General features: G+C 39.4%; 1 protein-coding gene and 1 long non-coding RNA gene across 2 annotated transcripts; both read right to left on the bottom strand.

Moving 5' to 3' along the window:
- Nucleotides 1-555: 555 nt before the first annotated feature.
- Nucleotides 556-8,991, bottom strand: LOC147144699 (carotenoid-cleaving dioxygenase, mitochondrial-like). Its single transcript, XM_086035415.1, has 12 exons — nucleotides 6,075-8,991; nucleotides 5,790-5,988; nucleotides 5,516-5,727; nucleotides 5,261-5,376; nucleotides 4,690-4,792; nucleotides 4,468-4,596; nucleotides 3,964-4,124; nucleotides 3,716-3,883; nucleotides 3,120-3,257; nucleotides 2,719-2,901; nucleotides 2,499-2,609; nucleotides 556-2,039 (listed from the first exon to the last, which is right to left on the bottom strand). Exons 1-12 carry the CDS (start codon nucleotides 6,106-6,108, stop codon nucleotides 1,923-1,925), a joined length of 1,671 nt encoding a protein of 556 aa, XP_085891541.1. The 5' UTR covers nucleotides 6,109-8,991; the 3' UTR covers nucleotides 556-1,922.
- Nucleotides 8,992-10,368: 1,377 nt separating this feature from the next.
- On the bottom strand, nucleotides 10,369-16,779 carry LOC147144698 (uncharacterized). The gene is made up of 3 exons (XR_015087484.1): nucleotides 16,623-16,779; nucleotides 14,824-15,391; nucleotides 10,369-14,746 (listed from the first exon to the last, which is right to left on the bottom strand). It is a non-coding gene; the product is annotated as an uncharacterized LOC147144698 (long non-coding RNA).
- Nucleotides 16,780-16,980: the final 201 nt, after the last annotated feature.

Below are 16,980 nucleotides of genomic sequence, written 5' to 3'. Positions count from 1 at the left end.
AATTAATTCACTCCTGTAGTTGACATTGCAGTAAAGTTGATCTCATAATATGGCGTTTCTGTGACTAATTGCTTACATTAATGTATCTTTACTATTTAATATGTATACTATATTAGATGTTTCTTCTCAGAACGCACTTGTTTGGTTTCACATTGTCAAATAATTGCAAATGGCTAAACGTGTGTGTGCCACTGCCATTTGCAATAATAATACCATGACTGCTATGATTGTAATATTCATTCTGTTATAGCCTACCTATGTTTGAAGACAGCTGAGTTAATTTCAAACATTTCCTCTGTGTTTTTGTCTTTGAATTTCGATGTCAAATGTTAAAACTACAATCAGTTGTCAACGGTTATCATACAACCACAAGGTGGAGACACACTCTTTGTTACAAATTGTTTACAAGCCTGTACTGAAGTTAGTCAAGTACCTCCCTACTGTTAGGCAAAACCCCAGAATAAATACAGTAGCCTGTACTTTGTCAATACAGTGGTTTTTATTTTATTTAAAAAACAAGTACATGGTTTACAAACAAGAATTTATCTAGGCAAGTTTATTTGTATAGCACATTTCATGCACAAGACAATTCAAAGTGCTTTAGATAAAACATCAAAAGCATTACAGCACGAGAAATTAAACATTAAGAATTACGAAAATCAAAATCACGTAGAATAATTAGATTAAAATGATTGAAAGCAAGATAAGTAAAAAATAAAATAAAAATACCGTGCAGATTTCATGCATAGGGTCATGAGAACAGAAATGTTTTTATCCTGGATTTAAAAGTGTCTATATTTGGTGAAAGTTTAATCTCCACTGGCAGTTTGTTCCACTTTTTTTTTTTTGCATCATAACAGATAAATGCTGCCTCCCCATGTTTAGTCTGGACTCTGGACTAGCTGACCTGAGTCCTTGGATCTGAGGGCCCTGCTTATTTTAATGTGTTTATATGTTTATATTCTTTGAACACATCATAGATGTATTCTGGGCCTAAACCGCTCTGGGATTTGTAAACAACCAGTAGAGTTTTAAAAATTATTCTGTAAGTGACAGGAAGCCTGTGGAGAGACTTTAAAACCGGTATGATGTGTTCCGATCTCTTAGTCCTAGTTAAAACTCTAGCAGCAGCGTTCTGAATGAGCTGTAGCTGTTTAATACTATTTTTGGGAAATTCTGTTAAAAGGCCATTACAGTAATCCAGTCTACTACCATGAACGCATTGATTAGTTTCTCCTGGTCTTTCTGGGAGATAAAACCTTTAATTCGGTTGAAAATTTCAAATGTTAAAAAGCTGATTTGGTGACAACATTGATGTGACTGTTGAAAGTCAGATCTGAACCTATTATCACTCCAAGGCTACGGACTTGGTCGGTGCTTTTAAGAGCCCGACTCTCTCGATGTTTACTAATGAAACAGAATAATTTCAGTTTTGTCTTCATTTAATTGTAGAAAGTTCTCTGTCATCCTGGTGTTCATTTTCTCCAGACGCTGACACAATTAAGTCGTCAGGTGGCACGGACACATAAATTTGTGTATCATCTGCATAGCTGTGATATATACCGGTAATATTATTTGACCCAGAGGGAGCATATTCAGGTTGAACAAAAGAGGACCAAGAACCGACCCCTGGGGCACACCACAGGTCATGGCCAATCTAGAAACAAATTTTCAAAAGATCCTCCTTTGTGAAGAAGAAACAACTTATTCATCAATTTTTCCGTTCTGCTTATCCTCACTAGGGTTTGGGGTGGTCTTGAGTGTATCTCAGCTGACTTTGGGTGAGAAGCAGGGTAGACCCTGAACTGGTCACCACCCAGTCATAAAGCACATACAGACAAAACCATTTACATCATAATACTTGTCATAAAGTATGAGCACAGTTTCTAGAGCAGTATGAAATATGATTAACCATCAAATGATTATGCTGTGGCATTAAATGTTCCATGGAAGCCGTACGGTATGTTAACTGGCACCTCAGCCCTGCCCAGCTCCTCGAATGTCTTGGCATCTAAAGCCAAGAGGAATGTACACTTGTCCTGAAAACAAACACACAGAGATAATTAGTAGTTTTAGATGTGAATACTTCAAAAAGCAAATGTTGTGATATTTGCAACTCGAAAATGTTTTTTATATGAAACTTTTCAATTCATTAAATGTGAGTATTGTATAATTGTAATAATGCTATTTCTTGTGGCCTATTCTGACGATGTGCTGCACATATAAACTGTAATTGTGCACTTGAAGATCTTGCTATGCCATTCATTGTGGACAGTCTTAACTTTCGTTGAAGGTGTTCAGTCTGAGACACTTCAAGTGGATAAAATAATGATATTTGAAAATATGTAGGTCTAGGTTAATATATTTTCTAAGAGTAATCAAAATGGATTTATAGTGTTTTGGAAAAGTCTTCTTCACTTGTACAAAGCCGGCTTGTACGAGATTTCTTTAGCAACGGAAGAATGTTTTTTTTTTCCCCCACAAAAATGTCCGACAACCTTTTTGGGAGTGATGACCACAGACAAAATAACGCCATCATCCTCCTCAGTGCCATCTGGGGAGGGTACGAAGACAGGTTCTGAGGGATAAAGATCGGGTTGTTCCCAGACCTTTGCGGAAGTAGAGGAAAATTATGAAACCGTAAACGTGTAAATTCAAATTGCAATTTTCATTTTGCCACTATAGTGTCACTGAAAGGAAGAGCTAAATTTCACCCACCTTCATGTGTTTACCCTGGATGTCCATCTTGATCAGTGTGTCCCCTACAAGGTGCCTGAAGCCGCAGCCATAGAAGTAGCGGTAGGGGCGGGTGTTGTACTTGCGATAGTTGATCTGAGGAAACTCAAGACCACCGTATTCATGAAGGTCTTCCTGATGGAGATCCTCATGTGTACAGAATATCTGCACAAACAAAAGTTATTTGATAAATGAAACTGGGGGAATAATCCGAAATGCTAAAGCATATTTTGTGTGTGTGTGTGTGTTAGATGAGGCCTGCGATTGGTTTAGGGTGTACCCCGCCTTTCGCCCAATGACTGCCGGGATAGGCTCGAGCATTCAGGCGATCCGGGTGAGGATCAACTTTTCAGAGGATGGAAATGATTGTGAAAGGAGTCTACCTTTTTCTTGCCGATTCTTATTGAAGTGGCTGAGCTGTAAGGCAAGCTGTTCAAGTTCTGGTTGAATGGTGTCTCGTCGTCAACGTTGAGCGGTAGAACAAAGCGACGTGGAAAGACTCTACAAAGTGTGTTATACACCTGTGAAAAAAAATTGTCATTGTAGTCCCCATCCAGAAAAAAATAATTGTATTTAAACCATCTGTAGGATAGACTTATATTATGTATGTACGTATCATGTTGCTCATTTAAAAGGGAACTCAAGCCAAAACAATTATTTGCAATAATATGTTCTTCGATACGCCTTAGTCTAAACACAGCATTCTGATTACTATTGAGTTTGTGGAATGTGAGTTAAGCAGCACCTGTTTTCTGAAACTCAGCCATGATTGGTCGTTACCTTGAGCAACTGTGATGTCATTTTCATTTGACAGAAGTGACAAAATGGCCGCCCGCTGAGATGGCTAAAAACAGGTGGATTTCTCATATTCCAAAAATGCAATGCTAATCAGAATGCCATGTTTCGACTAGTGGGCCTGCATAGAACATATTCTTCTAAAGAATTTTTGGGGGGTTGACTTTCATTTTAACTTGCTTACCTCATCGAGATCTTCTCCTGACTTGCGAAGGTTCTGGATATTGTAGTTTGAAATTGCCTGGCCGTCATCTGATGCGCACATATCTATGATTAAATAACCGTCTTGCTCAAAGGCGTTGATTTGGTGGAAGGTTGTCAGTGGCTGAGCAAGGTACTGTAGGGAGCTCACCTGGAATTACAAAGGAATAAAAAGTGCTTGAGGGACGGTACGCAAATTGAAAGACTGACTATCATTCAATTCAACCTCACCTTCCCCGTTTTTTTGAGAATCAAATGGAAGACTGTTTTGAGTTTGGGGTCCCAGAAGAAGCTCTTGCTGATGCTCTTTCCTGTCAACTTGCCTGTTACAATCTTCAACAGGTCCATCTTGATGGGCTGCTCAATGAATACCACGTAGTTCTCAGACATAGCTATAGTGTATGAGACAGATCGCATTTGCTTGAATCACCATATTTTCTCCTGAGAAGCTAACGATCACTACCACACCACTCTAATGTAAAATATTACTATAGTTGTTGTAGACATTAGATTTAGGGAATACAACACCATCAACTAAAGGGGAAGCAAATTCGTAGGATCGTTGGGTTGTGGGTACATGGAAAAAGCTTAACTTTATCAACTCCAGAAAATTAGGACCAAAAAATAGATTTTTGATGTAAAATATACCATATACGGTAGTTTTCAACAAACGATGTGCTGCGGCATCGTTTTGAAGTAGGCTTGAGCACAGGATTTTGTAGATCTGTTGCTTACCAAAACTGTGGTAGTAGGACGGTTTGGCACTGTCTGCTGAGGGAATGGAGCAAAGCACCTTGGCCCCCTCCAGGGTTTCTTCGCTGTCGTTTTTGGTTTTTGGCACTTGGATAATATTATAGTATGATCCTGAAAGTACATACACAGAAAGTTTCTAGCATATTTTACGAGAGAAAGTCATGAAGCAAAATGATTTTTAACTTGAAACCTAAAATCCTTCACCTTTAGGGGAGTATGAATTCCCCATGTTGTATGTTGTTCCGTCAAGATCAGTGTGAGGGTGTGCGGTGGCGCCATTAACAGCAATGAAATTGCTCCAGTTCACCTAATTGATACAGATTCAAGAGAGACAAAGCGTTAACTTTTAAAAAGCTTTATTTCAACAAGAGTCTAGACTGGGAACTGCCTTCTTTAGACCTGCCCTATATTGATCATTATTATTAGATTTTAGATTCGATTTTAACCATGTAACGCTTCCGGTGAGAATATCAAACAAGCCCAACAAAAGAGGCCATTTTTCTCTAAAATGGCAACACTTCTTAAACATGCAACGTTATCCTGTTACAAATGACTTCATACCGGTATTTTACTTCTTTAATTCTCATTTACAGTGGAAATAGCCCGTCAGTCCCAATGAAAGATTTTTCTTAGCACGTTTATGGGTTTTACCTTCCATTATATGCCAATGCCAATGAAATAGCTGGCTGGCAATGCACTGCTGGGTAGTAGCAGAAGTATTTATTTAAGTTTCCATCCATGCATTCATCCATTGTAAAATTAAACTCATCATTACCTTTTGGGTTGTCTCCAGCGTCTCAGGGTCTATCTTGTGCATCATGTTTGTTTCAGTGCTTACATAGTAATCGCCTTTGTAAGTCACAACACTCACATTGGCATTATCTGTGGGCTCTAGAGGAAATATAAAAAGCTTCCAAATTACAACACAGAAAAAAAGATCCTTTGAATTCATAATCGGTGGTTTGTATGATTTCAAATCTTTACTTTGGCTGTGTAGCTGTAGTGTTCTGCTATTAGAAAAAGCACTCACTTGGTAATTCAAATCTTGAGAGGAAGCGTTGGAAAAAGTTTTTACAAGGGTCTGGCACGCTGACTGTTCCAAATTCTGAAACAGCAATGCGGTTATTTTCAATGTTGGCCTGGTAACTGTCACTGGAGAGGAAGCGGCTTTTGTAAGTCACTTGTCCTTTGGAAATTTTGAACTGGTGAAGTAAAGCCATGCCATCAAACCAGTGGTTGAACCTGGGGAGGTGATGCCATCATTACCTGCGTAATATTGATTTTTCTCAAGGCATTGTACTTACTTCTGGTTTCCGATTTCAAACTTCCCCGGGCCATTCCTCAAGAAACTGCCGTTAATCCATTCGGGGAATTTGCCCGTGATGTTTGTTTGGATCGGATGTGGAGTATCCCCCACTGTGCACACAATCTTCTCTATGCAAGGTAGACCGTGCACATCTGTGAAATGATTGATGTTCTTCTTTGACATGTGTTTCTTAAGTGCTGGAGGAAAGCATTAAAAGCATATCAAGACACAATGTATATCTCGTCAATTCGTCCATGTGTTCCTGATAAAGGAAATGATTTACCTGTCTTGTTTTGCTGGTCTTGAGTGGTATTCATTGCTGTAGTTTTTTATCAGGTCAGAGTGTCAAAACCCTGCACGCTCCTCCTGTGGGTGCACTTTCTGAAAGACTGGTGTTCAGTTTTATACAGTACAGTCCCCCAGGGACGTACTCCAGATAAGTCCGCAACCACTGTGATTATGTAAGGCGTAACGCACCCAGTTTAACAAACCCACAGCAAATATACAAAGTATCTTATCCACTGGTTTAATAAATTAATTGTTTACACGCACAAGTAGTAGAATAACTGGATAGGTTCTGCCTAGGGATGTTCCGATCAGGTTTTATGACACCGATACCGATCATGCATGAGTGAGATCGCCGATACCGATTCCGATCACATGGAATATCTGTATATTTTTCCATTTATTTATGGTGATTGCTGATATGCAATATTATCTGAAAAAATTATTGCCGTAATTTTGACAAAAATCTATATATATTTTCAAAAGCATGAAGAAATACAAAACCGTTGCTGGCACAAAGATAACTGAAAAACTTAAATTTACCAACTTTTAGTAACACAGTTTTTAACAGATCAAAATAATCAGCAGTCTCAAAACACTTAATTATGCAAAAAGTCAAATAAATAACATGCCACCTAAACATTGCATGTTTCCGAATATAATCAAAGTAGAAAAAAATAGTCACATGCAGCCTTCACTTGAAGAAATTATTCAAAGAGTTCCTAAATTGAAACGACTCGAAAACTTTATTGTCTTTTGCATAGACAAACTATCTCGTGCATTTGTCAACGAGAAAAAAGTCACTGTTAATCTTTTAATCTCCCTGTGGCAATAATGCAACTTATACTGCGCTGTGTCCACCTTGACTTTATTCGATGCAGTGAGCCTCGTAAACTCACCATAGTCTACCAAATGTCGGATTAAGTTGGTTGTGTTGAAACTTTTGGCCGTGCTCCCCGCACGAGGTACCTTTTCATGGCATATACAGTATTACAAGACGCAAACTCCACACACACAGCAGACAATGCTATGTTCACACCGACTGCGGTGGTCGGAATATTCCATCAAAGTCTTTTTATTGCCGATCAAAACATCCGATCACCTGCAGCTCATGCTTAGCAGCCATATGTTGCGTCCCTCCCCTCTGCTCGTATGGAGTAAGATCGCTGTTAAAAAGGCATATGCGTGATTAACGATTTGTATCCGTAATAGTAATAATTTGTGAGTACAAATTAAAATTGTGAGGGTTTGACTTCTTTTCTTGAGAGTATGAATCAAAATTGTGAGGGTTTGATTTTTTTTTTCTCGTGAGTACGAATCAAAATTGTGAGGGTTTGACTTCTTTTCTTGTGAGTACGAATTTAAACTGTGAGTGCTATTGTTTTGTGAATACAACTCTCTGCTTCTACGACTACGAATCTTCACTACGCACGAATTGCCAGCTGAGGATACGAATCACTTTGAGAGGACGAATCTGCACAAGATGCAAATTAGGATGACGTCACGCAGAACACAGGCCAGTCCCAAGGGGAACTAAACGATCCGCGATTCCTCAACCCGCGCGAACGCGAGCGGATCGGACGGCGCTTCCAGCGGCTCAGGAGACACATCTTCACAGCAGGCGAAGTCAGCAACGTGTATATCCAATTTATTAATATGTATTCCATAAAGTTGTTCTGTCTCAAATAATAGCTTTGGACTCAGGCTTACGGCGATAGATTGCAATCTAATGATGCGTTTCACTGTTAGCATTAGTACTTGGCTAATGTAGCTCTGTTTTCAACGTATCTGTCTATGTACCCACAATTTAGCACGTCGACAAAAATGTATTGTATGGATACTGTTAATAGCTCTTGCTAAATTGTCCTCTCCATTTTTATTGATTAATTTAAGTATTCTCACAGAACCAAAAAAACAAGTAGTGTTTAATGCAAAAGAAAAAATATTGCGCATGATTTCTTATATAGTGAAGACATATCGCAGAGGGCTATTTTGTTATACTGTGAACTAGTTTAAACTGAAATGTAGTGACACAAGTGAGGTTTATCCGCTTTAACATCTTACTGAGTGTTGTTGTCCTTACATATTTTTTGGTACAAATATTACATATTCATAAGTAGTATACCGTGTTTGTAGCCCAGCCCAGATTCAAGTGTCAAGTCTGTCACAAACGATTATTTTGCTCGTCGACTATTCACCAACAGGAGTTGCTATTAGTTGACTAATCGGATCATATGTAAATGGCGGCATAATCGCACCAGCAAGCTGCTGCTCTTATATGACTATATCAGTATCTTACAGCTAGAACTCTTTAAGGTAGTGTACAAAAGAATAAAGACAAGATGACAGTACATTCAACTTGTACTAAACTGTGCAGGTTGTACCAGCATTCCTGACTTGTTTTTAGTGGAGTACCAGTAATAGAAATTGAATTGTGGATGTAAATATTTTATTGCTGAATGTTTAGTGCATTTTAAAATGGAACCAAAAAACAATACACCATGCTGAGTTGCACTAATACTATGAAACTACCTATATATACTAAAGGAAATACCGGATTTGTAAACATATTTCACCCTTCTTCGGCACCGATCATTTTTTCTCCAGCGGGAAATGAGGCATTTTTGCGAGAAAAATTAGCGCCAAATAATTTTAGAGCGTCTGTCGTTAACATGGTGTTGCGAATCGATTCTAATTTATTTTATTTTTTTTACATTGATGCATATTTTATGCAGTTTAAATTGATTTTAGATGAATTGACATCCCTAGAAAATGTTTCAAACAATGTGCAAATTCTTCATGTGTGGTGTCAGAAATCAGATTTCAACTGATTGAAACTGATGTACATAAATACAATTTCACACACAAAAAGTATTGCCTGTTCATAGCGTCCAATGATATTGAATAATAAATGTTATGCCTACAAATGATACTCGGTGAAATAATTGATGTCTATTATACTCTGATGTGTTGTATATTTATGCAATTTAGCACTCATGATTTTGTCAAGTATTTTAATTTCTATGTTGTCATTTTCTCGTGGCTCTGTTTCAATCTCCACGTCGTCATTGACATCGTCCCCCAAGTCAGGCGGTCCATCTGAGGGCATGTGTTCATCGTCGATCGACATTGTCATCAGTGTTTGCTTCCATCTCCAACTCAACAACTTCAAGTCAGCATGCAGGGTCAGAGTTGCGACCACCACCAAAGAGATCATCCTGGACATGACTGTCTACATTTCTTAAAATATAATTACATAAAAATATTTATCAGGCAAAGTATACTGTTTGTGATGATGGTAACTTGGATAATGTGTAATCAAAATAAATTATTCAACTAAATGATAACATAGATAAATGCGGCTCAGGATTAAAAATGTATATTCCTTAGTCACATATCGTCGCTGTCATGTGAAAAACACTTTTTTTCAGTTTTTTTAATTTCACGTGAATAGTGTTTCCGCTTTACAGACATCGCATTAACATGAAAATTATCATTATTATTTTTTTAAATTGGACATACCCAGTAAGTGTTTTTCACAGGAAAGAGACAATATGCGATATGACAGATACTTTTAAAAACAGAGCTACATTAGCCAAGTACTAATGCTAACAGTGAAACGCATCATTAAATTGCAATCTCTGTTGGCTGAAAATGACATCAAAATTGCTTAGGGCTCAGGTAACAACCAATCATGGCTCAGCTTCAGAAAACAGGTGAGTCGTGATTGGTCTTTACTTGAGGCCTGAGCAACTGTGATGTAATTTTCCGTCTACAGAAAATGAGAAAATGGCCGCCTCCTGAGATGGATCAAAACCGATGTACAGTATTTTGTATCTTGACTCACTCCAGAAACGCAATATGAATCAGAATGCCTTGTTTCAACTAGTGGGCCTGCAAGGAACATCCATCCATCCATTATTGATACCGCTTATCCTCACAAGGGTCGCGGGGCGTGCTGGAGCCTATCCCAGCTGTCTTCGGGCAGTAGGCGGGGGACACCCTGAATTGGTTGCCAGCCAATCGCAGGGCACACAGAGACAAACATCCGCACTCACAATCACACCTAGGGGCAATTTAGAGTGTCCAAAAACCATGCATGTTTTTGCAATGTGGGAGGAAACCGGAGTACCCGGAGAAAACCCACGCAGGCACGGGGAGAACATGCAAACTCCACACAAGGAGGTCGGAGCCGGGATCGAACCCACGACCTCTGAACCGTGGGGCGGACCAGTCGACCACCGTACCGCCCTTGCAAAGAACATATTCTTGAAAAAAAAGTTTGGGTGGACTTCCCTTTAAGATTATAATGATTATAATGCATTCAGTGAACTGATTTCTACAATGATACAGAGCGATTGTCCCACGCTGTTGTCATATTTATGAATGAATTACAATGCCATCCACCACACGTCCACAGAGCACCAAATCTGTCTGACTAGGCCTCGATCAAATACACCAAAATCGCGTTGCACCACCTGCGCCACCATTTAGACCTGCTTTTAGGTAGTCTAAAATTTTGTCTACTTTTGTCACCAAATTGTGAGATGCGTCAGGGGCACGGCAGCCAGAATGCCCAGCGAGGTATAGCGCATCTACAGGATTCACAAACTAGATTTGCACCAGCACAAAAATGAAGTTACACCTGTTTTTACGCCGAGCGCACGGACACCCGTCTACCAACATAGGGCCCTATATTACAGTATTTACTTTCTTTCTGGGGATTGCTTTTGTGTGTAGTAATAATTATTTAGCATTATCTTGCTCTTTTTATATCTTCTGGTTCAATGACAACATTTCTCAACCTTCATAATATGCAATTGGGAAAGAATTCAAATTTTTAGCTTTAACAGACTTTATGGGTCATTATGGGTCTTGACTAGCCAACTCACTGTGTTTCCATATGACGGTTTAGTTGTTTTTTTGTTGTTGCCGTTGATACATTTTTGAAGACGTTTGGATCAATTTGGACATGTGATCACTGAAATAGACACACACAAAAATTCCATATCCTGCAGCTTTCATACGGTATTGTCCAATTTAGACTTGAAACTCATGAAACACAATTGAGCCATTCGAAAATTTGCAAGTCATCGTGTTTCCACAGCAGAAAAGTCACCACAATTTAATCCGTTCTACTTGTTTGAAAGAGTAACTCCAAGGGAATGTGAAGCAGATTCATTTGTGCATCCACCTCGAGGCAAATAAAGAACTGCATAGTCATTCGACCTCTTCAAAGACGACAACTAATACATTTACCCGGTACTTAATTGACTATTATTGATTGATGGTCACATACAGTAAGTGACCTGAAATATTATGGTGTTTAGATCAATTTGGAAAAGCATGTTCCCAGCTCTCAATTCAACGTAAGAAACAAAGGGATAAAGGGAAGAGAAAAGGGTACTGCATATTCTCCACTTGTTACCTTCTCCCTTGAATGAGCTTCAAGAGTTCCCCTAATGTGCCTATTTGATACCTGCATATACAGTAGTGGTTACTGTGCTGTCGTTGGTCCTTTAATAGTAGTTGAAGTAGTAGTTGTAATAAAGATCCATTCATCCATTCTCAGTGCAACGTATCCTTTGTGGGAAAGATATCAGTCATTACTTAACCTTTGTAAACTGTTCAGGTCTGTGGGATCCATGTTCATCCATCCATCCATCCATTATCGATACCGCTTATCCTCACAAGGGTCGCGGGGCGTGCTGCAGCCTATCCCAGCTGTCTACGGGCAGTAGGCGGGGGACACCCTGAATTGGTTGCCAACCAATCGCAGGGCACACAAAGACAAACATCCGCACTCACAATCACACCTAGGGGCAATTTCGAGTGTCCGATCAACCTACCATGCATGTTTTTGAAATGTGGGAGGAAACCGGAGTACCCGGAGAAAACCCAAGCAGGCACGTGGAGAACATGCAAACTCCTCACAGGGAGGCCGGAGCGGGGATCGAACCCACGACCTCTGAACTGTGAGGCGGACCTGCTAACCAGTCGTCCACCGTGCGGATCCATGTTCACTTTTTACCAAAAGAAAAATGACCCAAGGCATATCTGACACCTCCTCATGGTGATAACACACTGTTATGGGATTTTCTTTTTGTATTATTATGTTATTTTTTTTAAAAAGGAGTGGCACGTTAATCCATAAATGTGATCCAACAATGATAAAAGGGAAAATATTAACAGTGGTTGCTGTTCATATGACTTGCAATTGGGATGTAGTAAACATCTGTTGAGTATTTTAACAGAAAATCATTTGTGTTGTTTTGAAAACCCCAAACTCTAGCGGGTCCACCAGGCCCGTTAACGCTGGCTGAGCAACAAAAATACGAACACCAAGGTTTAAATTACAAGAGAGGAGTAAGATATGCGTGTTGTCATCTATGTCATGTACGTCATCTATGTAAAATAAACAATAATAATAATAAATAAAAATCTATAAACTATTATGAGAAAGTATGCGATAACATATTTGACCATATATAATAGAAAAAGAAAAAAAAATGAATTGATGAAGAGACCATTGATGAACTTTCTATGACTCCTGTCCTGTTCATGGTCATGGGTTGGTGCAGTAGAATAGAGACAATCTGTACTAAAGATATGGAGAACATGCAAACTCTCACTAAGGGGACACTAATCCAAGGATGTAAATGTGCTGATAAGAGGCAGCCGTGTAAACGCTTCCTCCTTTGTGCTCAGCGTGCTGCCACACAGGTCATCAAATACTTCACCTACATGATTTTTTTTTTTTGTAAGTTGTAATTTTAAACAGATTTCCTTTCGGTGCTAATTGGTGTTGTTATTTACAATAATTCTGCTGTTTACTGCAAAAAAAAAATTTTCATTTGAAATTTGCCACAGTGAAAAATTTGATCCTTGTAACCCTGCGCCCTAAAATAATCCGTGAAAAGGTATTATCTGTTCTACACACTGTATTTGCCCCTTTGACTTTCTGCTGACTCCCTTTATGGTTTTTATCATCTGTGACTGAAGTCAGACAGTGTTTAACTACTGTTAGACAATCCTTTTAAAATAATCATGTTTCTTGATATGGTATAGAGCAGTGGTGGGAATTTAATTTTGCAGAGGGGCCACATGAAAAACTGGAAAGCTTGCCGAGGGCCAACATGGCAACTTAAACTTTGTCGATATTATTTGTAATGTACTTAGAATAAACGCATCGTCTTGTTTCAATAAATTGCTATGTGTATGTGGTATGTATTGCTATAAATTAGTGAAATGATAGTATTACAAGTATTATTATAATAAGCGGCCATTAAAGTTACCCCTTTAGACTTTAGAAAAATTATAACATTAGGAGGAGCATGGCTCAGTGGTAGAGTGGTGCGATCCCCGGCCTTTGGGACATGTCGAAGTGTCCTTGAGCAAGATACTGAACCCTGCGGTTGCCTCTGACGCTGCGTCATCAGTAGGTGAATGAGAAGTCCGTGTGAAACGCTTTGAGTGCTTGTAGGTTGAAAAGCGCTATACAAGTGAAAGACCAAAGAGTCAGACTATTCACTTTATGCACCAACCGCCAACCAACTCATATTAGCCAATGCTAGTCAGGACTCCCAAATAGTTTAGTAGGAAGTATATTATTGACAGTGATGTATAATGATACAGTGATTACTTTTACGATAATACACCCAATACGTACATAGTGTATGAAATTGTAGAGTTGTGTACAATATTAGCAGGCCAAATCTTCTTGGCCTTCTTCCCTGCACCGTGCAGGAAATGAGAATGTTGCTAGCATTGTCATTTTTGCTAGTGTCTTTTTGGGAAAAATAGTTGCTAGAGGGGTCTGAAGCTGCTAAATATAGCAAAAATGTCGCTAAGTTGGCAACACTGCAGACACAAATCGTAGCACTTGCTCGCTAACTCGCTTGGACAAGCGTCCACACGTGTGCATATAAAAAGCAAAAACTTTCAAAGTAAAAGCAACACATATTTTACATTTTACTTTGACTTCATGGAGGGTCACTGTGAGAGGTGATCAGAGACTGTGGGCGGGGCCTTACACTGCCCAGGTCTGATATAGAGGATAATAGACAACTGAACACAGCAGAAAAAGCAATGTATTTGTGTTCATCATGAGGGATGCTATAAATAAAACCATGAGCCAACTAACAGCATCTATTAAGTGGACATTAAAATGAAACGGAGAATTACCTCCGTGACACACGATTGAGGGTTCTTCTACAAAGAAGCCTCACATCGATCCATATTAAACAAACAAGCCAACTTAATCCACTGAACCTTACTATTTTCACTCGTCTAAAAAAAAAACAAGCCCCAGGCGTTAAATAGAGGCAACATTTATGCCACACGGACCAGTTTTGCCACACGTCTACAAACATACATTAACTTATCAAACATGAGTTGTGTTCAAGAGCAGCATTGTATATGTGCTCCTATTTGTGTATTTGCTATTTGCGCCACTTTAAACTGGCTAGAATTGCATAAAAATTCCAAACGAAGTGGGGACGGAATATTAGTATGGATTTGTGGAGAAAAAAAAATGAATTTGACCATATTTGGCAGTACGAGGTTTCCACCGGACAGCGACGATATGCTGCCATCTAAGTAACGTCTTTTCAGGGATGTCGCTGCTTATTTCAGGAGGATGTCTCCTCGCCATCTTTCTGCTACGGACACCTGAAGGAGACAATCACCCAATCACAAATTTGCTGGATAAATGACTACCGCATGTGTAACAAATGCAGTGCACTTACTTCGTCACTTGAGGTTAAAACTGGAAGTCGTTTGTGATGACATTTTGCTTGCACCTCTGCCGACGAAATTGGTGGTAGGCTTGCGAAGTGTGATCTCTCTAAGGGACCGTAATGTGCATGCTTCAAAATGCATGCGCTTCGAAGTTAGGACGTTACAGTCTATTAGTTCACCACTAGATGGCAAAAAATTCGACACACTGTCTCTTTAAGATCTCAATGTTATTAACTTGAGGTGAAACGTCTTGCGGAGCGTCTGGTGGTGTGATCAAGCGGATATCTTCTCGAGCCAATATACTGTTCAGTATCGACCCCCAGGGTCTGCCTGGGATCATAATCATGATCTGAAACCATGATTTCTTCCTCCGTTTCTTCTGTCTGCAGCATGGACGCCACGGGCATAGAATCTTCAAAAATGCTGCCGGGGAGTTGTTCTTCCAGGCAGGCCAGTTGTTGTACGGCAGCCCATTTTGCAGCAAATGTTGGACTGATGGGCTTTGCTTTCATTTCATTGCTTATGGTTCTGACAACATGATGCAGACGAATCTTTGAGTAGAACTTGGAGATATACCTTATGAGGGAAAATTTATAATCACATTCTCACTGATGAAAGGTGCATTTTAGCGCTTCTCCCAGATTTATTGGGACAACGGTACTCTATACACTTTCGCTGTGGAGACGGAAAATAATGTGAAAACGGCTCCGAGAAATCAACGTATTTAAATTAGGCGAGTTTAGCGAGTGGCAACATAAGATGGCCGCCAGTGACTTCACTTCTTGCTATGACGAGCAAGCGGCATTGTTAGTCGATTCATATAAAAGTCCGCATGTGTGGTGTGGTTCTGTTTGGGGCTTCTTTCCACATACCATCACAGAATATACAAGACCATTATTGTGCTTAGGTTCTAGACTCAAACATAAGTGAATCTGTAAATAAATCAGCTACATCTAAACTCGGATAAACATGGTTTCACAAAGTTACACTTTTACAGAGTACTAAACAAAATCCCTTCATTGATTTTTTTTTTTTCCGCTCGGTGTATACAGTAGTAAACTTGCAAATGCATGCATGACAATAATTAGACTTTATTATTAAAAATACAATTTCAACATAACCTACCAGTTAATACATCGGTAGGTTATGCTGAAATTCCAACATTAATTAATAAAAAACAAAAATGACTCTGCATTAGGGCCATTAATTTAGGGAAGATGTCTCAAAATGTTGTATTCTATGTCTGTAATATTCTGCTTATCTGTTCAATGTTAAGGTCAGCAGGAAGACGACCTTATATCTATTACAGGCATAGCATGAGACCACTATGTTGCATATGACGTGTGCTGGAGTGGCGGGAAAATACCCCGAAAGTGTAGGGTTGGTGTGAGCGAGAGTGAGAAGTAGAGGAGATCAGAAAATAAATAGAGCCCCGATTGCTAAGCGACTTGACGCCTCGTTGTCTTTGTCCACCACGCTGACTGCAGTCAGTTCGCCCCTACTGACTCAAGCCTGATAACGGAAGGTAACATAGCACTGAACCTTATTATCTTTTGAGCATTACCAAACAACAGATAAACTCCATATGACTTTGCTCGCATGTAATAAACATCTTCATGCAAGTCTGCAAAACGCAACATGTGTGACAATCAGCAAAGTCAAAAAGAGTTCAGCCGAATCATAAAGATTGAACTCAATCTCGGCAAGCTTGACATCAATTCTGATTTATAATATGGTGCTACTGTTAAATGTACATTAAGATGAAGGAGTATTCAGACAGTTGCTGATGTCGTCGTGGTACACTCACCTGACTTGTGTGCGGGCAGTGTGGGAATCGACTCCCACTCAGTGACGGTGTCTGTGTGCGCCCTGCGACTGGCTGGTGACCAGTTCAGGGAGAAGTCAGCTGGGATAGGCTCCAGCTTCTACCCACAACCCAGTACAGGATAAGCGGTGCTGATGACATGACCTGACAAGTATACGGACAACAAGTTTTCATGATTTTGCCTTTTGTACAGGACTATATAGTTGTATTGGATTTGAAATAAAACAATCATGATGCAATTCAAGTACAGACTGCTTTACAAAAATATGACATTTAACCATTTGGGAATTATGACCATTTTATTTATTAGCGAGTTAATGGTGTTTTCATTGTGCATTAG

The sequence above is a fragment of the Filicampus tigris genome, chromosome 7, assembly GCF_054856515.1.
Source record: "Filicampus tigris isolate MCC_2025a chromosome 7, RoL_Ftig_1.0, whole genome shotgun sequence".
Taxonomy (NCBI): domain Eukaryota; kingdom Metazoa; phylum Chordata; class Actinopteri; order Syngnathiformes; family Syngnathidae; genus Filicampus; species Filicampus tigris.
The sequence above is the reverse complement of the archived record's forward strand: the minus strand, read 5'-3'. Positions and strand labels throughout refer to the sequence as shown.

Bases quoted from the DNA above. Each gene is read 5' to 3' on its own strand.
- LOC147144699 (XM_086035415.1), bottom strand. From the start codon at position 6,108: ATGAATACCACTCAAGACCAGCAAAACAAGACAG. The intron at 4,125-4,467 runs GTAAGCAACAGA...CATACACTATAG, and splicing joins GTCCTACTACCACAGTTTTG to CTATGTCTGAGAACTACGTG. The intron at 3,258-3,715 runs GTAAGCAAGTTA...TTTTTTTCACAG, and splicing joins CAGGAGAAGATCTCGATGAG to GTGTATAACACACTTTGTAG.